Genomic DNA, 22,113 nt, shown 5'->3' with positions numbered 1-22,113 from the left:
TGATATCATTTGCTGCTAAAGCCTCCACACAGAAGCAAAATGGCCGATAGCAAACTAACCGATCACACAGCGTCTGACAGTCATCAAGGGGTTATGCATGTTTTGTTTACAGCGTGAGAACTACAGTCGCTCACAAAAAGGAATACTCGCCTTTTCCTCGTTTTTTTTCTACGATTATCCTTTCGGTGATGTCATTTCTTATTCAATTTAGCCTTGAACGCCTCGAAGAACTAGCTCGCTAGGCTAGCTACCTTTGCTAGCCTGCTAGCGGTGGGTCTGCAAGAATTTTTGCACAGAAGCACTTTATGTCCTATGTGATTCCCGAGGTGAGTATTTTAACATTAACGTAGCTTTCATATTGTATTTGCTTCTTAATCACGTTGGATATTTCGCGTTTAAACAGGTAGTAACATTAGTGTTTCTCAGTTTATGTAGCTTGTTGCAATGCTGAAGAAACGTCACTGAAGTTCGTCGTTTGATTTGGCCCTGTCGACCGTTATCGTTATGAACCAGCTTCCCTTGTTTTACTATAAAGTTACGAATAATTACCGTAAAGTATGTAAATTAAATGATATCTGTTCCACTGTAGACGAATAATTACCGTGAAGAATGTAAATGAAATCAGAATCGAGTTTATTGCCAGGTCCGTTAACACAACATTTTTCTTAAGTACAGTACTCGAGTAAATCTACTTAATTACTTTACAGCACTGCGAATAATTACCCTAAAGTAGGCTAATTAAATTATATCTGTTCGACTATAGACGAATAATTACCTTAAATTAAATTATCTCTGTTCTACTATACACCAGTGGTGTAAAGTAACTAAGTACATCAAGTACAGAACTTAAGTACAAGTTTGAGATACTACTTCTACCCCCTCTAATTCAGAAGTAGTTCGTGTACTTTTACTCAACTACATTTATTTAATACCTTTTTAGTAATTTTACAGATATGGATTAATGATGTGAAATCTGTAATCAACACTTAAATCAGACTTTAGTTATTCCTGGAGTAAATTAACAAGCTACCCTGCAGTATATAAAGTCATTAAAACTAGCTGCACCTCTACCAGCTTTGATAACACTTTAATAATCAATCATTATAAAACATATCACATTATTCTGGAATGGGCCAATCTGGACAATGAGTACTTTTACTTTTTGTACTTTAAGTATATTTAGGTGCTAATTATTTTACTTAATAAATATTTTGAATGCAGGACTTGTAACAGAGAATTCCTGCTCTTTGGTACTTCTACTTTTACTACTACACAATTTTAGTACTTTTTCCACCTCTGGCATAAAGTATGTACATGGGATTATCTCTGTTTGACTATATATGGGGACATATCTTTAAATAACACGACGTGCTTTTTGTTTGTAGTCAACTGCGTAGAGGTTAGTTTTTAGTCCCACGGAGGCACCAGGCTTTGGGGCAAAGTACTCCCTCTAGCCCCCGGCTCTCAGGTCACTGCACACGGCCCCTCAGCTGCTTTGAAGTCGGTTAGCATTAGCTAGTTGCTAACTCGAGTGAAGCTCTGTTAGCTGCTCCTTAATGGCCTATTATTTACATAACATTCTCACTGGTTGCTCCTAAAGTGGTTGTAAACATCCGCTTTTTTAGGGGATACATGCAATACATAAACTGACCATTTAAGGTCATGCCAGGTGTGAATCTGTTTCGGATACAGTGACGGGTTAGAGGAGCCATACGTTGTCCAGCTAGCTTACGTTAGCGTTGAGTGACATGATGCTAATTATGTGCAGCTTAGCTAACAGAAACACAGGGCCCAGTTGCATTTACAGCACTCAGGTTTCTAATATCTGTTTACATTTACACATTAAAATAATATACATAATTTACATTAATGAAAGCTCCTATGGTTTGTTTTGCTTTATACCAAATAGGCTTACATGACTTGAGTTGTGTAATCGCATGTTGTATAGGTATACTAGTCTGTCATAACACTGGACAGATCCAATTATATACTCACAATAAAGCTAGTATTCTGTGGATCATGCTGCTATTGTAATCTATACTGTAATGCAGGAGAGCTGGTCTTTATCAGAAATGTTGGAGAGTTTAGAGTGACTTGTTTGGCCGCTGCCTGCGTTGTCTGTTGGTTGGTATTGCAATCGTTTGCTGGTTAATGAATTATGCAGTGAGAAGCTAGGCTACCAAGGGCTGTTGTCAAGCTGGTTAACATTACAGTCCTTTACATATTTGACCATGTAGTAAATGACTTGGCTGTCATCAGATGAAATCTCTATTCATTTGGCGTGAGAGTTTATATATACATGTGTGGATGTGTCTGTGTGAAAAGATGTGCTTTTGTGAGCTTAACATTACTATCAGTGTGCCTCTGTGTGTGTTTACATACATAATTGAACGTGTACATTGCTCTTCACAGACAGGAGAATCAGGAAAGGGAACAGTAGTTCATGGAAGACAAGAAAAAGAAAAAAGAAGATAAAAAGAAAAGGGAAACCTCTCAGAAGGTAAACAAGTTAACAGAACATTCCCAGCTGACTTTGCCTGGTTTTGCACATGATATTCTGGCTTACATATCGTTACCACTTTTCTTGGCGAGGACTGTGTTTGTTGAATTGGAATATTTGATTAGGTTTGATGGACTAGCATCTTCAGAAGGATGTTTTCATGCTTGGAAATTGTAAAAATGAGCATTCAATGCCATGTGATGTTTGCTCGGATATTGCCTTGCTAGCATATGTCCTGGTGTATCATATTTATTTGCCACCAACAAATTATGTTCTGCCTTTTTGATCTTACTCACTTATTCTTTGTTTTTTAGGTGCCAGAACAGAACATCAAAGGTATGTTTATTTTTAATATGATCATGTCAGTGGCAGTCTTTTATATCTTGTTGTTAAATATGCTTTAATAAGTAGTATCCTGTTTTTAAAGCACAACTGTGATGACCACCAGTATTAATTCTTAGGATTATGCACAAATAAGCTCACATTTTAGAAACTTGCCACCCTCTTCCATATAGTATCTTCACTTATCTGCATTTTGTTTACATCTTGTCAGAATTGAAGTACCCAAACTGTCTTTCTCTCCTTTATCATGTTCAAGTCATTGGTTAATATCCATAACATTCATCTGTTTGCAACTTATATATTTCAATATTCCAATTACTTGTATATAGACAATTCTGCACTATTTCTACTGTATTATATTTTATTTTATTTACTTGCACTATTATCTGTTTTATTGTGTTGCACTGTTGGAGGTGCCTGTAACCTAAGAGTTTCATTGTCATAACTACACTAGCTATGCACAAATGACAATAAAAGCCTTGAATCCTTGAATATGTTTTATGTTCTGTGTATTTCAGTGCCAGAATCAGCCAAACCCTCCTGTTCCCAGGCTCTAGCCACCCCAGGCTCAGTGTCCCCCAGCCCTGGCCCTGTTGCCCCCTCGTCTCCCAGTCCTGGTGCAGCCGGGGTTTCTGCACAAGTTCCTCCTGGTGGCGGGAACAATGCAAAGCAGCGGACTGCTGTGGCCAACGGACAGCCCACCTCCTCCCCCTCTGGAAGCCAGACCTCCCAACAGCAGCGATACATGTCCAGAGAGGTTCCGCCGAGATTTCGCTGCCAGCAGGACCATAAAGTGCTACTGAAGAGGGGCCAGCCGCCGCTGTCCTCCATGCTACTGGGGGGAGGCGCAGGGGACGGGGGTGTTGGAGGAGGCAGTGGCTGGGCAGGCGCCCCATCGCTCTCCTCCCAGGGAGCCGATGCAAACACAGCTGGAGGCGCAGGTGGGTTAATGTCTCGGAAGAAGACAGGGCTGCTCGATTATGGCAAAAATCATAATCACGATTATGTTGGTCCATATCTATATCACGATTATTAAATACGATTATTCATTGACTTTGAAAACATCCATTTATTGAACTTTTACATTTTTTTTATAATGCAGCAAAATAATGTTTTTATTTCAATTACGTTGTTTTCGTAATCGTTGCAAGCCAGAATCGTAATCTGGATTAAAATACGATTAATTGCACAGCCCTAGAAGAAGATGATCGAGCTTGATATGAAGTCCACTGAACAATACATTTTTAGAAAGGCCACTTTGCACTTTACAGTTTATCAAACAGCAATATAACATCTGCACAGCTCTCCACTTTCTCTCCACAACTTTTTCAGATTTGTCTGTATTTATATTTTGTGTAGATATTTATCTTTTTTTAAATCTTGTTTTCTTTCTTACTGTGCTTATGTATGTACTATTTACACCAAAGCGTGCTAACCTTTCTTTAAAATAAAACTGATTCTGATTCCTAACATCATTTTACAACAGCATCAGTTGACATTAGAGAGATTAATAAGGGTAGGATAGAGGGGATGACATGCGTAAAAGGACCCTAGGCTGGATTTGAACCTGGGTCTGTTGCAGCAGGGACACTGGTCACCAAAAATCCCTACAATTTTAGATATATAAAGTTTTAAGTGGCAACAATAATATGTACTCACTGAACTGACTAATAATTGTTAGTAATAGAGTGCCACAGTGACGCGTCCTAAAACCCGTAAAGTAAGTTAGCATTTTACCACTTCCGGTTCCTTCGACAAAAAGCAATGCAATTTCTCCATAGTTTAGGAAAATAGCTGGAAATAAGGTCTGTGGTTGAGACACATTGAAGAGACGGATCACGTTTTGTTCTACAACATTAAATCCATCAGCAGTGACCCCACTGGGGATTTCTGAAGAGTTTACGTGTCTGAAAAACGATGGTTGTTACCAAGTGGCTGAATAGGACTACAGAAGTTGTCGAGGCCGTTATACGTCATTACTCCGAACACGTAAACACTCCCGCTAAGCTTGTTGGCCCTGTTCTGCTTGAAATCAAGTACCTGCCTCCTGCAATCTGTTCAAACAAACGCTTCAACTTGTACAATTTTGAATCTGTAGTTTTGAATATGGATCTTAAGTCGGCGTGACGTTGAAGCAGCGACCCTGCTGTAGTTCGTTTATAGCATAGCGTTAGCATTTTGCTTCTGGCGACTAGATTTATGATTTAGAAAATGATAAAAGTAGGGTAGACATGTGGAGATTATCCGGCTGAACAAAACGTGATCCATCTCTTAAATGTGTCTCAACCACAGACCTTATTTCCAGCTATTTTACAAAATCCTATGGAGAGATTGCATTGCGTTTTTGTCGAAGGAACCGGAAGGAGTTTACTTCCTGGTTTTAGGACGCGTCACTGTGGCACTCTGTAGGAGAACCATCTGCTACCTATTTGGTGTTGAAAATGCTTAAATTGTCAATCAAATAAATGTTCTCCACTTTGTCTCCATAGATTCCAACCTGGGTTCATCCTCCACTTCACCCCCCAACTCATCCTCATCATGCGTCGCTGCTTCTACTACTACTACTTCAACTTATGCAAATTCCACTTGGGGGGCGGGCTCGGGCAGCCAGTCCTCCTCTCAGGGCTGCGGGAAGGTAATAGTGGACAGGACGGACCTGGGGGATTGGCCTAGCATCCTAGGAGGGGCCAACTCGAGTTCTGATGGGGCCGGAGGAGGAGGTGATGAGCAGGAGCAAGACCGCCCTGGAAACAGCAACAACAGTAGTGCCTCGTGGAGTGAGAGAAACATCCAACAGAAGGGAGGAGCAGCAGCAGCAGCAGCAGGAGGAGGAGGAGGAGGAGGAGGAGGAGCAGGGAACATGGACAATCCTTCCTCGCCTCGTTCTTCTCCTCTTTCCCCCTCTTCTTCCTCGCTTAATGAATGTGTTCAGTCGAGCGGCGGCGCGTGGAGCTCTTCCTCCTCCTCTCAGGCGGAGACGGGGCTCGGGTCGGCAGCGTTTTACAATTCCAAAGTCTCCCATATTCTTCCCGGGCCTCAGGAGAGCCCCGCAGGTGGCAACAGCGGCGTCCCTGGTGCCAATTTCAACCCCAACGTGAACCCCTCCGCCTGGCCCGCCCTGGCGACGGGTGGGACGTCGACTCCAGCTGGCGACGGACTTCCACTACACTCGTCCATTACTCCGGCTTCCTCGTTCTCTGCCAGCACCGCACTCATCACCACTCACCCTCTTTCATCTGTGAATCAGCCTAGCGTCCATCAGACACAGACAGCTGTAGGTGGAGCTCAGCAGCACTTAGGAAACCTCGGGCCGGAGTCGGGTTCAAGAGGACCAAATCAAGAAGGCGGAGAGCGGGACTGCGGAGGGGCAGAAGGAGAAGGAAGTGTCGGCGCTTTGTCTTCCTCTTGGAGATCCATGCCTTCGGTGTCCTCCGACCCGAGTGCAGGTGGGAGCTCGCAGGAAGACGGGTGGGGTGGAGCAGGAAGTGGAGCAGGAAGTGGAGCTCAGGGGCAGGACGGGAGTGTGTGGGGCTTTGGAAGCCAGGGTGACAAGGGAGGGTGGGGCAGGGGAAACGATGGTAGCTCAAATACCACAGCGGTATCTCAGGGAGCGTGGGAAGGAGGCAGTTCAGAAGGGGAGTGGGGGGGCACGGCGGGAGGTGTAAGTTCGAGCAACTTAGCAATAGGAAGAGGAGGAGACGGGAGCAGCAACAGCAGCAGCAGTGGAGGCAGCGGCAGCGTTTTGAAGGACTCCACCTCACCAAAGTTGGCAACTATGACAAAAGCTTGGGACAATCAGAAAGGGATGGAAAGTGGGGATGGGGAGTGGGGGGGAGGGGGAGGGCAGGTGGGAGGCCCGGCAGTTGGGGCGCCTTCATCCTCGAGCGGAGGAGGGTCCACAGCTGGAAGTGGCGGAGAAGGGAGCGACAGCGGACATAAACAAGAGCAAGCCTCGTCCGAACAGCCGTCCTCCGAGAGAACCTCCAATGCTGACGTGGCCTTACAGAGCATGCTCAATCGATCTGACCTGGACCCCCGGATTCTTTCCAACACCGGGTGGGGGCAAACCCAGATCAAACAGAATGTGGCCTGGGACCTGGACCCCGCGACGGGACAAAGAAGCAGAAACGAAAGAAGCTCTTCATCTTCCTCCGCATTCTCATCGTCCACCATGAACACCACCACGAGTCGCAGCTACCCGTCTAACACCAGTTCAATAACTAACGATCCATCCAGCTCCGGAGCAAGGGACGGCTGGGAGGGGGGGGCTCCACAGACCACCTCCGGTCCTCACATGGGTGGTAGCTCTGCGAGGAAGCCAGCAGCGCCAGAAGAAGCTGGAGGATGGGGTGAGCCCCCACCTGAGAGCCAGGGCAAAGGTTGGGGGACTGAAGAGAAGAAGTGGGGTGATCACAGAGGAGGAGGAGGTGCAGGAAGAGGAGGAGGAGAAGGACGAGGAGAAGGACGAGGAGGAGGAGAAGGACGAAGAGGAGGAGGAGGAGAAGGAAGAGGAGGAGGGAACTGGAGAGACTATGGAGAACAGGGTACAGGGTGGAAGGAAGGTCCAGAGGATAAAGGGACATCGGGATGGAAGGGCAGTGGAAGAGGAGAAGCCGGTGGTTGGGGAGGAGACCGGGGACAGAGGGACTCCATAGCTGGAGATGGACGAAGCAGAGGAGGAAACCACTCCGACGAGAAGGGATCTTCCTGGGGTCATTCAGATGATTCTCAGGGGGGAGGATGGGGAGGAGGGGGAGATGTGGGTGGAGGCAAATCTCACCAGGACTGGGGGAGTTCCAAGCCCCACACAGCAGCAGCAGCACAGATACCAAACAGCCAAGTGGCACCAATGAAAGCCCCAAATCAACAGCAGCACCAATCACAGGGCCCGCCGCCACAAGGAGGCCCGCCGCCACAAGGAGGCCCGCCGCCACAAGGAGGCCCGCCGCCGCCACAAGGAGGCCCGCCGCCTCAAGGAGGCCCGCCGCCTCAAGGAGGCCCGCCGCCACAAGGAGGCCCCGCTCAAGGAGGTCCCGCTCAAGGAGGTCCCGCCCAAGGAGGGTGGAACAGCCGGTCCAACGTCGGCGGTGGAGCTCCACCTCCCAGGAATCAGAACCAAAGTTCGGGCTGGACATCCGGCCCGATTCCCGAAGTCCCCGGAGCCGCGGTGGACTCCCTGGAGCCCAGCGGCTGGGAAGAGCCCTCCCCTCAGTCCATCAGCCGCAAGATGGAGATCGACGACGGCACGTCAGCCTGGGGAGACCCGACCCGCTACAAAAGCAAGAATGTGAATCTGTGGGACAAAAAGAATGCTACGCCTGGTCAGCAGGCCCCCCCACCAGCCATCCAACAACAACAACAACAACAACAACAACAACAACAACAACAACCACCACCACCCAGAAGGCAGCAGGGGATGCAGCACAGCAGGGACGTAAACCCTGGCAATACTGCAGCAGGTAACAACAACATGTACTATTACCAACCAAAACCAAAGTATCATCAGAAGAACACATTTAAATAGCTATCTTTCTTCTGCATACAGTTGTTTGTAAAAAAAAAAAAACGTTCACTTGTCAAAAGCAACGTAATAAAGACACTGAATAGATAAGGCTAATAGATGGAAGATTGATAACAAAAATAACTAATCAACATAACATGGGTGATTGACCAACACGTCTCTTTATCTCACAAATGCTGAACGTGATTAAAACTAGTCCTTACATAGTCACGGCACAGTGTTAGTAGACAACATTAGCTTGCTATCAAGTCAGCTCGTTTACCCCTATTCTTAAAGGGGACCTATCATGAAAAATGCACTTTTGTACCTCTTTTATACATGAACATGTGTCCCCGGTGTTCCAGGGAACTCACCAAGTGTCAGAAAATACAACCCTCTCTCTTTTCCTTCATACCCAAATCTCTAAAAAAGGGGCTGCAACAGATTTGATACATGTGGATTCTGATTTGCACCTCTATGATGTCACAGAGGTGCACTCCGCCTGTATGGTCAACTCTCCACCTATCAGGGGAATGAGAGGTTGCCGTGGCATGGCAACAGCATAGCAACAGCATGGCAACAGCATAGTAACATGACGCTTGTGCCGCGGGGGTCAGCTTCAGCTCATGCAAAGACAGAGCTGTAGTGAGGCAAAATGAGGCATGGCTAAAATGTATGATCTGTTTGGTATTTTGAAAAATAAAACTTATAAATATAGGTATGACCCTACAATATATTATTCAAATATAGCATGATAGGTCCCCTTTAATGTGTCTCTAATTTCCCCAATCTCCAGGTCCAGGCATGTGGGGAGGAAGTTCACAGTCTGCGGATAACGGTGCGAATACCTGGGGTCAGTCGTCTGATGCATCGTCGGGCTGGGGGGAACCAGAGGAACCCAGCAAATCTTCTGGCTGGGGGAACCCTTCACCTAACTCTAGCAAACCTGGTAAGAAGTGAAAAAAATTACAGTTTTTGAGACGGGATGCTCAAATTAATAAAGTTTTTTTTTAATTAATCATGGTTTCAGCATTTTAAAACCACAACATTTCACAATCTAGCGATGACTGCCGACAGTGTTTTTACCATCTGATTTGGTTTTTCCTCAGGCAACAAGTCCATGGAGGGCTGGGGAGGGAAGGGAGAGAGCTCTGTTGCAGCTTCCCGTCATCCCAGCTGGGACGAGGAGGACGATGGAGGGGGAGGAGTCTGGAACAGCAGCGGCTCCCAAGGGAACAACTCCTCCTATAACTCTGGAGGCTGGGGTCAGAGTCACGGAGGAAAGAGGGGCAACATGAAGGTAGGGGAAAAGGAGACTTGAGGGAAAACGCACAAACAAGTTTACGTGGTTTGGTTCATTGTATTAGGACAAATATGATTACCTTTATTTAAAGGTGGGGTAGGTAATTCACTTCAGAAACCCTAATTGTTATATTCCATGGGATGCTCTTACCATCCTGATAGCAATGAATAAATTAAATGCTTTGACAATAAATACACAAAAAATGTCATCTGTGGAAGCCGTGGTGCTGTAAAAAGCACGACCAATCATCTGAGCCGGCCCGGCTAAAGTAACTGGATGGCCTACCTGCCTGTCAGCCTTCCATCTCGTGCACACACTTCTCTCGTGCCCTCATTGGTCATGTGCACGTTCGTGTGTGTTGGAGGAGGGGCTCTGTAAGGAAGTCTGAAGGAAGAGGCAGATTTTTTCCGGTTGTGTATTTTCAAATTCTAGCGCACTCGAGCTTGTTTCTCCATTCTTACCTACCCCACCTTTAAGTGATCTTCTTCAGATTAGATTAGATATACTTAATTCATCCCAAATTGGGAGATTGTTTTGTCAGCACAGGAGAAAGTAAACAGGTTTCACATCATACCTTTTTGACTGAGAGTAACATGTGAATTTATTTTCTCCTACAGAGCGGAGGAGGGGACAGTTGGATGAACCCAGTGTCACGTCAGTTTTCAAACATGGGTCTTATGGTAAGAACTCCCTTTTTAGTGCTAAATCATTTGTAATTTTTGAGTGCATACCAACACAAAAGCAAACAATGGGGCACTTTCTACCCTGTGCCAAGTCCAACAACAGCACACCATTTTTCAAGCAAGCCAATCAGAGCAGACAAAAAAACTGTCGCTAAAACACACCGTTTCAAAAAGAGGGTGACTCAATAAGTCAGTGCAAATACACGTATACTAGTCGAAACCTAAAGTACAATGAATAACCTGAAAATGAGCATGGTATTTACCCTTTTATACATCCATTTATTGAAAACAGCAATTCTGTCTTGACATTTCACCTAAATATATTTTCTGTCATCCTGCTGCGTTTTCAGTGAGGTCTCTGTTTCTGTCCCACGAACCAGTATGTTTACCACTTTGTTGTTTCTCAGGGTGATGACCCAAGTCTGGACAAAAAGATGGAAGGAGACAAGAGAGGAATGACTGATTACAACGGAGAGATGCGGAGGGGAGGAAGAGGAGGAGGAGGAGGAGGAGGCTACCGCATGCCTAGTTCCAAAGACATGGGTCCCGTTGACATGGGGCCCTATGGTGAAAAGGTAAGCGTGCTATATGAGTGGGACCTGGAGGATTTAAGTGAAGACATTACTATGACACAAGCTACATTCATTTTTGTGTTTACATTGCCCTCCAGATGGGTGGCCATGGGGGGTATGTCGGCAGCGGCGGGGGGATGCCTCCACCTCGAGGCATGCACCAGCCTGGCATGCATCCCATGAACCCCTCCCAGGGTTTACGTGCTCAAGTGCCTCATCAGTACCTGTCTGCTCAGGTTCGTTGTTTCTGATTTGATTGGTTTGGTTATGATGAAAGATGTATTTAGGATTCAATGACGGTCTCCTAGGGTGGCACGATTTGGGGAAATAATCTAATTGCGATTTTTCTGACAGATATTGCGATTCGATTTGCGATATTTTGTTTTTAAGCGACCCAACGGAAGTTTATTGTAAAATGCGGCCATAACTCCGGCTATGAAGGTCGTATCAACGTGCTCCCGTCTCTAGCACCCCCGCAGCCCGAGCTACGAGTGAAAGAACTAAACTTACATGAAACTCCCGTTGGGTTGCTTTAAAGTCAAGCTTCAGTTTCAGACTCACCCTGTAATAGAAACATGTGATGGAGCATTACTAACCTGACTCAGATGGTTTGTTTCACCGAACCATCTAGGAGAGCTCCATTGGAAGCCATTTGGAAAAGTGTTTCAAAAATACTTGGCAGGTGATTGGATCAATCTGTCTATCACCTTCTATCATGGGCCACTTCTGATTGGTTAACAATGGCTGGTACATGTGGAGCACAGCACTTCTGATTGCTGTGGATGACTGACACACAAGAAGACAAAAAACAAGGAAAACTCGCAGGCTTTGCGATTTTAAAATCGATGAATCGTTCATCCCTACTCCTGCCACCGTTACAAGTTTCATTACCAATTTAATAATGCTAGTATTACTGCCGGATCGTATTGCTATTTATTACCTTGTCTGGCAATAAAGTGGTGATCAACACAGTGTCAAGACATTAACTTATTTTCATTTTTATGTGAGATGTTTTTTAATTTGAAATCAGGACATTATTAAACAAGCCAGTAGTCTTCCAAAAAGAAACCATTAACACAATGTAAAGATAACAAAAAAACACAGGTCTGTGATTTTGCAGTACTTCAAAATCATTCATATCAACACATATAAATACTAGAAAAATATGAATATGTATATATTTAGAACATCATTAATGTTCAGAGCACTTATCTCCACCTAGACTGCACAGTGTGAAGGGTTATTTCTTCCAGTCAATAGTTTTGATGCCACTTTCATTTGAACTGTAGATAAAAAGGTATTTTGTCAGATCTCCATAAATAGATTGTCCTCATAAATCCTCCACCAAGTGTCTGGAGATTAAGAACTTCCTTCCTGTGACCTGCAGGTGCCGGGTCCCATGCTGAAGCAGATGCCCTCTCCTGGTGGCAGCGTGGTTGGAGGAGTAGGAGGTGTCGGAGGCGTGGGAAGTGTCGGAGGGGTCGGCGGTGTTGGCGGAGGAGGGTTCCCTCCCCAGATTTCCCCGCAGCAGCTAGCAATGCTCGGCAACATTTACCCCCACATGCAGCAGTTCCATCTGGTATGTGACAGATCCGTAGATTGCTAATTCATGGAATGATTCATCACACTTGTAATAAACCCACCCTCTAATGACTCTGTGTGTATGTGAGCGCCTCTTTGTTTACTTCCATCTCTAAACATGTCTAACATCAGGCTTGTCAGCTCCTGCTCCAACAGCAACAGCAGCAGCAGCAGCAGCAGCAGCAGCAGCTCCTGCAGAACCAGAGGAAGTTCCCCCAGCCCCAGCCTCAGCCTCTCCGGCAGCAGCCTGACCCCCAGCAGGTGAGCACCACCATGTTCTACACCCTATCATACACTGTCATATAGGGATGCACCGGTTGCATTATTTCCAGCCAATATCGTGTTTTTTTTCAGTAAATGTTTCCCCTTTTTGGCCATGGATACAGATACATTTCTATTGTAAAAGATGAACTGCCTTTCACCACACTAACTTTGAATATGTATAAACTGGTGGTGGCTTTCTCATAAAAGATTATACTGGAGGGCAAAGTCTTTGAACATTACATTAGATTTGACTAGTTAGCGCAGGGGTGTCAAACTCAAATACTCACTCGGCCAACATTTAAAAATGGGTACTAGTCGAGGGCCGGACTGGTTCAATGTTTATTGCAGAACTTATTGAAATGAACTTATTGCACATATTAAACCTGGAACTAACACAGCTTAAATTATTGCCTATAAAAACAACATGAAACATTAAATAATCAGTTGCATTCATTTCTTATGGCTCTATCTGCAGCTTTTCCGGAGTCATTTCTTATGAGAACATTTTTCCACAGGCCAACAACAGCTTCAATATTATTTCCCTCACCAAACATGCCCTGTTGTCGTGAGAGAAAAAGTGCAGAAGGAAACATCCATTGAAACTCAGGCCGTTTCTCAATCTCGAGGATGCTGACTTGGTAGTCGCGTACTTCCAAGTCACTTCCTTCAGAAACTAAGCAAGTATGCTTCCAAGCCACGGCTTCGGAAAACGAAGAAGAATGGAACAGGCTAACAAGTGTGCCACTCTCTCTAACGGTTTCAACATAAACTGTACCGAAAATAAATACCTCACGATGTCTATCTAATTATGAACTTGCTTTACTTTCACGGAACACATTTTTGGTGATAACAAACAAATGCAACAAAGTAACATATTTACCAACACATGTTCTACGCCACTACATACTTACATTTAAATGTGTGCTGCGTCGGTTCAGCCATTCTCCGCAAGGGTTTTTGAAATTGGTCCGTGCGCAAAGCATTGTGGGCAGCCTCGAAATTTCGCCCAAACCAAGGACGCGGCCTCGGTGGAATTCCAAGTATGCTGGAGATTGGAACAGTACTTCGGCGGCACTCGATGACGTAGCATCCTTGAACTATTGATTTTATTTACCAATCCTGAAAAAAAAGACCTTGCTACTTCTCCTCTGTGAGCTGCAGCACAGAGAACAGAGGAGGAGAGGAAACGCCCTCTGAATGGCTTTTAAAGTTACTGTAGATCGTCTAATCATTGACATAATCCTTCAAAACTAAAGATGGGTTTCAGTCTTTGTACTAGGGCTGTGCAATTAATCGTATTTTAATCTCGATTTTGGCTTGCAACGATTACGAAAACAACGTAATCTAAATAAAACGCTTTTTTTTTCTTTCTTTTTTTTTAATATATAAAAATGTTTGTTTTTTTGGGGGGGTTTTCAGTTGAATTATGCTTAAAGTTCGGGGTAATCAACTGTTCACATATTTTTTTTTTCAATAAATAGATGTTTTCAAAGTAAATGGATAATCGTTTTTAATAATCGTGATATCAATTTTCGACCAAAATAATCGTGATTATGATTTTTGCCATAATCGCACAGCCCTACTTTGTACAACATTAAATAACGGTACTAAGTCACATGAACATGGGCTTCTGCCATCGGTGTATGTCTCCGTATCTTATTTGCTAATGAGAGAATATAGGGCTAGACCTTGGTGAATCCTAACTGTCAACAGAACAACCGTAGCACGTGTTTCCCTCTGCCTACAAAATGTGCAGATATTCCAATTACCTTTTTTGTCCTTCTCAGCTGGCCAAGATCATGGCTATTTTGCAGCAGCAGAGACAGCATCAGCAAGGTGGAGTCGGAGGAGCAGCTCCAGGAGGAGGGAGCTCCAAACTGTCCCCCTCTCACCTGGGGGGAGGCCTATCCAAACAACCCATGGTAGACCCCCTTGCTCACCCTGGAATGGGCGGCGCCTTATCAGATCTTCATGCCAAAACACAAGCGATGTATTCTGGTGAGTCAAAAGGGCCAGTGTGCATTTACAAAAAGTATGACTAAATGTGTTTTGGAAGAATATGACGAGACTGTGAACTGGTTATTAGAAATTACGTTGAACATGATTGCTAATAACCAGTATGAAAAATACAAACATGCAATTTCAAAATTAGGCATCTTCCAACAGCTACTTTAAAACCATTTCAATCCAATTTTTAAATTGTCTTTAATCCTCGGTGCAATTCCAGTGACTTTGAACAAAAAAAGGGAAATTCACAATACTTGAATATAACGGGCTCATAACTGTGTGTTTCTGCTGGTGGAGGCCTGGCCCCTGGTGGAGGCCTGGAGATCGGCCCCATGATGGGAGGGATGAAGGACACAGGAGGACAGCAGTCCCGCTACAAATGGATGATGGAGGGACACTCGCCTGCTCCATCCCCCCCCGACGCAGCTCTTCACAAGAATGGTTCGTTAACAGAGGGTTGTCAAACATTTCGAATATAAAAATGCAATTTAAACACCTTATTCTCAGTAGTAAATTGCACATTTAATGGTTCAAATTGTACCTTCTTTTTTTTTAATACATAACTATTTTCAACTATTTAATCCCCCTATCAACTATGCAAATATGCGTTGATGTTTAGCTGTTAGCATGTTGGACGGTTCTGAAAGGATTCTCTTCAGTTCACCGTTTTTCAGATTGTGAATTGATGCTTATTTCTCTCTTGTGTTCTGTTCCCAAGGTCCTTTACCCAGTGGTATGAAGGTGAGAGGAGGATCCCCTTACTCCCAGTATGAGATGCTGGGCAGCGATGGAATGGGGATTCCCCCTCAAGGCTCTGCAGACAACTGGCACCGGACCCCCGGGAGTAAAATGGGGAATAAACCTGCCACATCCAGCTGGCCTCCAGGTGATTATATCTTTCTCTTCATAGAATTATAGAGAGGCGAAGTCCCGCCCATCTACTTCCGACCCATGGGACCTTATTTCGTAAAAAGTATGTATTGAAGTCAATGGAGAGAGAAAGATTATCTCTCGATCCCGTTTGAATTGTGCCACGAATTACACATATGATGTTTGTCAATCTTAAAAATTATTTCCATGTCAAAAAAGTCAGTTTGTCGTAAAACTGTTGAAATATAAGACTAAGAAAAATACGCAACTAGAAAGACTACGAATCCCAGAGTCCCGGTCCCGCATGCTGGCTCTCACGGAACCGACTAACTCCCCTTGTGTGTGTGTACAGCTCTCAACATGCCCAGACTTGGAGTGATTTTCACCTCTTTTAATACTTTTCGCCTCATTCTGAAAGAAAGAAGTGAAATGTTCCAACGTGACGGCCGTCTTGGTGTGTGGTGCGAGACGGGAGATGTAGTTCATTGAGCGTTTTCACACAAAGAAAGTGTTACTTCACAGTTTTACGACACATTTTTATTTTTTTTACTTGCAAAATTATCTTTTAAATTGACAAACATCTTTTGTGTGATTCGTGGCACAATTCAAACGGGATCGAAAGATAATCTTTCTCTCTCCATTGACTTCAATACATACTTTTTCCGAAATAAGGTCCCATGGAGCTCCCCCGGAAAGGGAAGGACTTCGCCTCTCTATAGAAGGAAAAGCCAGTTGAAAATGTCAAGCCAGGCTCTTATAGACTTAAAGGAGGATGTCAAGACACTAATTAAGCAAGTGTTTATTTACACACAGAGCAGGGAAGTAGGATCGGATCGCAAACGGTCACTTGACACTGCATTTTAATGCCAGGTATGATCTGACGTACTTGGCCGTCCACTAGTGATCAGATTACCCAGGACACATGTTGATGCCAGGTCTGAACCGAGCCAATACGTTTCTGTTGTCAGAGTTCCAGCCCGGTGTGCCCTGGAAGGGAATCCAGAGCAGTGGAGACCCGGACTCTGACCCCTACATGACCCCCGGGAGTGTCCTAGGCTCCCCGGGACCTCCGAGCCTCAACGACTCTGACCACCAGTTACTGCGAGACAACATAGGTATGTCACTGAGTGTGCCAAATATGTTGTTTTAGTTGAAAGCATGCTCCAGTGACAGAAAGTCTAAGGATAAATGTCACAGTATTCCTCACAGGTGTTATCTGCAGTTCAACTTTTGTTGTTTGCACAGGATGTTTAACTTTCCTTGTAATGTTTTGCAGGGCCAAACCCCTCCCTCAACACCTCGCTGCCTTCACCTGGTGCCTGGCCCTACAGTGCCTCAGACAGCCCCCTCAGCAATGCACACAGCACAGGTATGTATTATGCATTTTGACTCTCCTTCATGTCTCCTAAGTTTCTGTTACACTGTATTTTCCCTGTGTAAAAGCTATGCCAAAGGATTTCGCTGCACTACGCCCTCTCCTCTCACATTTCTGTGGTCTGCTTGTCTAAACTCATTTCCCCCCTCTCTTTCTCCCACCTCACCATTTCCTCTTTAGGAAAGTACTCGGAGTACAAGCCCAGCTGGCCCCCAGAGCCCATCGGACAAAACAAGATGTGGAAGACCAATCGCAACAGCTCACAGCTGCCACGCCCCCCTCCTGGCTTAGCCAATCAGAAGCAGGCCTCGCCCTCCCCGTGGGGCAGCGGTGGCCCACGGATGGCTCGCAACTGGGCAGGGAGCGGGATTAATCAAGAGTCGAGATATGGCCCAGGTACAATCTGGGGACTTATGGCTTCACTGTATCTTATAGAGGAAGCTCTTCTTGAAAGTGATACAATGACACATCTTTATACAGTATCTGTAAATCTAGCATCATAGAGAGGCCAAGTCCCGCCCATCTACTTCCGACCCATGGGACCTTATTTCGGAAAAATGATGTATTGAAGTCAATGGGGGGAGAAAACGTATCTTTCGATCCCGTTTGAATTGTGCCACGAATTACACATATGATGTTTGTCAATCTTAAAAAATCTTTTTCATGTCAAAAAAGTCACAGTTTGTTGTAAAACTGTTGAAATATAAGACTATGAAAAATACGCAACTAGAAAGACTACAAATCCCAGAATCCCGGACCCGCATGCTGGCTCTTACGAACCGACTAACTCCCCTTGTGTGTATGCACAGCTCTCAACATGCCCAGACTTGGAGTGATTTTCACCTCTTTTAATACTTTTCGCCTCATTCTGAAAGAAAGAAGTGAAATGTTCCAACGTGGCGGTAGTCTTGGTGTGTGGTGCGAGATGGGAGATGTAGTTCATTGAGCGGTTTCACACAAAAGAAAGTGTTACTTCACAGTTTTACGACACATTTTATTTTTTTGACTTGTAAAATTATCTTTTAAATTGACAAACATCATATGTGTAATTCGTGGCATAATTCAAACGGGATCCAAAGATAATCTTTCTCTCTCCATTGACTTCAATACATACTTTTTCCGAAATAAGGTCCCATGGAGCTCCCCCGGAAAGGGAGGGACTTCGCCTCTCTATAGCTTTTTGTAAAAAAAAAAATCTTTTATGTTTCTCAAAGGGTCCACGCTAATTGTTCCGTCCTTGTCTCCTGTTCTATTTCCTTTATAGGCTCAACTTGGAGCGATGGTGTTACGCCCAGAGGAAGCTGCTGGTTGCTGCTGAGCAACCTCACCCCTCAGGTATGAAGTGAGAGAGGTGGAAATCTTCTAGTAAAGTAAATGATGAACTCAATAAACCACCAGTCCTTCTGCTGTCTATGAAGCAGAGGTGGAAGAAGTTCTCAGACTCTGTACTTGAATCTTAAAAGACCATCCAAATGTTGTACATTTCAAACGTGAATTAAAGTGGCCCTATTATGCTTCTTGAAAAAGGTTATCTTTCATAGAGTAAAAGTTTGATATTTTCTTCCTTGAGGTTACTGGAGTAGAAGTACAAAGTAGCATTAAATGTAAATACTTAAGAGTACAAGTGTGACTGAATACTACTTAAGTACGGTACTTGAATAAATGTAGTTTGTTACTTTCCACCACTGCTATGAACTGAGACGTTGCAGAAAGCAGAATTGAACTAAAACAGCTGCAGACGGATCCCAAACAAGTGAAATCTCTGAGCTCATTCATCTGCCTTCCCATTCAGCCTGTCTTATGCAAATGAGGCGAATGATGCGTGACCCAGTTGTAATTAGATTGTGAAGTTGGATGAGCCGTTGAATCAATCGGAGCTTACACAAATTACACTCGCATGACACTACTCTGGGAAAAGCAGGGGAATGGAAATGTTTGAAGAAGTCTAGACAGTTTTTAGTTATTTTTTCATCACAATCCATTTTGCCTAATGGAGCCACTTACAATAAGTGCATTCGACCAAGAAGATACAAACTTGAAGAAAACCGAACCATATAAGTACATCAGGTTTCATAGAGCCAAAACATTTCAAGTGCTACTCAACTGGCTTTAGATAAGCCATTCCTTGGTTAATAATAATAATACATTTTATTTTAGGCGCCTTTCATGACACCCAAGGACACCGTACAATTTGTTAAAAAATAAAACGCTAATAGGCAACAGAACATGATAAAAACACAAACAGGAAATCATGGGGGGGGCGGGGGGGGAGACAATCAAGTGGACACAAATGAAACATATAATGGGGAGCACTACAGTGAGTAGGCAGATTTGAACAGGTGGGTTTTTAATTGGGCTTTGAATATGGTGATTGTGTCTGACTGTCGGATGTGCGGGGGGAGGGAGTTCCAGAGTCTGGGAGCAGTGCAGCTAAAAGCCCGAGCACACATGGTGAGGAGGCGTGGGGTGGGGACGGTTAGCAGACCAGCATCTAGTTAGTATCTAAGTGCTTAGTTAGTATCTAAGTGCTTAGTTAGTATCTAAGTGCTTTTTTTTTTTAAGATTCCCTGACCTTTCTCTGTCCCTATAACTGATGTCTTGGGTCATTTGTTGCACAGTCATTTACACCTCACCTGTTTTCTTGTGTAGATTGACGGCTCCACGCTGAGGACGATCTGCATGCAGCACGGCCCGCTGCTCACCTTCCACCTCGGCCTGACACATGGCAGCGCTCTGATTCGCTACAGCACCCGGCAGGAAGCAGCCAAGGCCCAGGGTGCACTGCACATGTAGGTTAACCTCGCTCAAAGTCAACTTTATTGTAGTGCAAAAAGTCAATATACATGTCAATATGATATATGTACAAGAACAGAATATGAAATAATGTAAATTAAGACTAAATTAAATACGGTTTATTGTGGACATCCGTCTGGTTTTGATGAACAGGTCGCATATATTTAACCTTATGCCCTCGCTGTGATGCAAGTCAAATGTCAGACTTCATCTGACCAATAAAGGATTATCGTATCTTCTGCACCCTGCTGTACATCTAAACACTCTTCTCTTGTGAAACCCCTCTCAGGTGTGTCCTGGGCAACACCACGATCCTGGCGGAGTTTGTGAGCGAGGAGGAAGTTGCTCGCTATTTTGCACATTCCCAGGCGGGAGGGTCTGAGGGGCCTGGCTCCGGAGGGTCAGCGGCACCAGGCGGGTCGCAGGGTTCTCCTGGACCGGGCCCTGCAGCGGCCAGCGGGGGGGGCAGCTCCCCGGGGAGTGAGCGGGCAGTGACGGGCACAACTCCAGGTGGGAATGGTGGAGGAGGAGGAGATGGTGGAGCGGCGGCTCTGGCTGGGGGGAGGTCCTCTGGCTCCGCTTGGCAGAGTCTCGACGGTACAGGAAGTTCATCAGAAGCTTCGTCAGCCCAAGGACCCGGGCCCGGGCTGGGTGTTTTCTCCCAGTGGAGCCACAACGGGGAGGGAGGGGGAGGTGTCGGGGGGGTGGACTCTGCCAGGTCTGGGCTCTGGGGGGGCATGACTGCAGGATACCCCAGCAGCAGCAGCATGTGGGGGGCCCCGCAAATGGAGGAAAGGCACCAAATGGACAGCCCTGCCGCCTTGTTGCCTGGCGACCTGCTGGGGGGAGGAGCTGACTCCATCTGACGAGCCCCCCCCCTCTATTTGTAAGTGTAGGTTTGGACACACTGATACAAAAAATACACTGGGATACATATGTACTTACTATAGCACACACACATGGTATGCATATTAATGTAATACACATATACACACATGTGCGTACATATACACGGTATGCATATAAATGTGCACACACATCAAGCAGAAATGTGAGACATGCTTACACACATTCTCGTGGCCAGACTTAAGCTATTATATAAACAAATGCAGGGACTGTTAGATGTGTATACAGCCTTTTTTTCCACAGATGAAGATTTCAACTGCTTAGACTTGAAACCTGAAAAAAAAAAAAAAGAAAAAGAATGAGAAGTCTCAAAGACTTGACTGGATTGCAATGTGCTTAGTAAACAGGGGACTTTTCAAAACAGATTTACATACACATGCACACACCAAATACAGACGAGCCTTCAGACAGATGGGCACTGTAAACAGCATTACCTTCATCGTATAAAAACTACTACATGATGTGAGGTTAAAGTGCATTTTGTATTCACGTCCCCTTAAAAGCGGAGACCGAATCCACATGCAAACAGCTCTGATTGAAAACAGAACTGTATCTTACTGTGTATGTTTTTTCTTTTGTTTGTATGTATGTATGGTTTCAAAATTTTTTTTTGAACAGTGAAAATATTGAAAATGTGTCATTGTTCTGTTTTCAAAATGCTGACCTCCTACTGTTGTATCTCACGCACTCTTTCTCTGTTATTCTCTCTGAAACATGTTTGTTACTGTTGCAGTGATAAATGTTAAATTGCTGGCAGTTTGAGGCTATGTTGCATTTCTCCATGTGTCGTATACACACTATATGGACACGAGTATGAGTGAGACTGAGACCAAGTATGTGGATTAAAACCACAGTTGTGTGTGTGTGTGTGTGTGTATGCGTGTGTATGCATGTTACTGCCTGTCATAATGTGGGCAAGGCTGCTTACTATACAGAAGGTCTATACAAAAATGTTTTTGAGTGCATTCGGTATACTGCTGACTGTGTGTTAAGAAATATTGGCACTAATGCTTAATTTTTTTTCTTCTCTCATTTGAAGTTGTTTTTTTTAGTCTTTTTTTATTGTCCGACCTGCAATAATAAAAAAGAAAAATTTTAATGACACAAAGAGCTGAAGGCATACGCGTTGAGTAAATGGACATGCCAAATCTTATCAAACTGTGTGGAGGGAAAGGGCGGGAGGGGGGGCGGGTTGTTTACAGATGCAGAGTAAGAGTTACCGTACGTTTTTCAATGTTCTGTTGTTGTGTATTCGTTTTAAATTAAGACAGGCTTTAACACTCCTGTTCAGTGTTTTCGTTAAGAGATTTTACAAAGGAAAAATTTATTTAAACATGAGAACAAGATTAATAAAGATGAAAGTATTGGCTTCTAATTCTGTCCTCGTGGTCGTTTTGTTGAGAGTTTATTGGTTTCT

At 44.5% G+C, this 22,113-nt stretch overlaps 1 protein-coding gene across 1 annotated transcript; it reads left to right on the top strand.

The window, feature by feature from the left end:
- Window positions 1–22,071, top strand: LOC307017017 (trinucleotide repeat-containing gene 6B protein-like). The gene is made up of 21 exons (XM_079646440.1): window positions 1–326; window positions 2,413–2,500; window positions 2,815–2,836; window positions 3,361–3,783; window positions 5,332–8,301; window positions 9,139–9,291; window positions 9,452–9,642; window positions 10,263–10,325; window positions 10,736–10,903; window positions 10,999–11,136; window positions 12,288–12,479; window positions 12,614–12,742; window positions 14,533–14,743; window positions 15,050–15,193; window positions 15,471–15,638; window positions 16,591–16,737; window positions 16,899–16,991; window positions 17,178–17,393; window positions 18,262–18,332; window positions 19,647–19,786; window positions 20,080–22,071. The coding sequence occupies exons 2-21, from the start codon at window positions 2,444–2,446 to the stop codon at window positions 20,654–20,656; spliced, it is 6,273 nt and encodes a 2,090-aa protein (XP_079502566.1). The 5' UTR covers window positions 1–326; window positions 2,413–2,443; the 3' UTR covers window positions 20,657–22,071.
- The last annotated feature ends 42 nt before the right edge of the window (window positions 22,072–22,113 follow it).

This window comes from Notothenia rossii (genome assembly GCF_949606895.1).
Source record: "Notothenia rossii genome assembly, chromosome: 8".
Lineage (NCBI taxonomy): Eukaryota > Metazoa > Chordata > Actinopteri > Perciformes > Nototheniidae > Notothenia > Notothenia rossii.
Note: the sequence above shows the minus strand (reverse complement) of the source record. Positions and strands in the feature narration are given on the sequence as shown.

Bases quoted from the DNA above. Each gene is read 5' to 3' on its own strand.
- LOC307017017 (XM_079646440.1), top strand. From the start codon at position 2,444: ATGGAAGACAAGAAAAAGAAAAAAGAAGATAAAAAGAAAAGGGAAACC. The intron at 15,194-15,470 runs GTTCGTTAACAG...TCTGTTCCCAAG, and splicing joins CGCAGCTCTTCACAAGAATG to GTCCTTTACCCAGTGGTATG. The intron at 18,333-19,646 runs GTATGAAGTGAG...TTTCTTGTGTAG, and splicing joins TGAGCAACCTCACCCCTCAG to ATTGACGGCTCCACGCTGAG.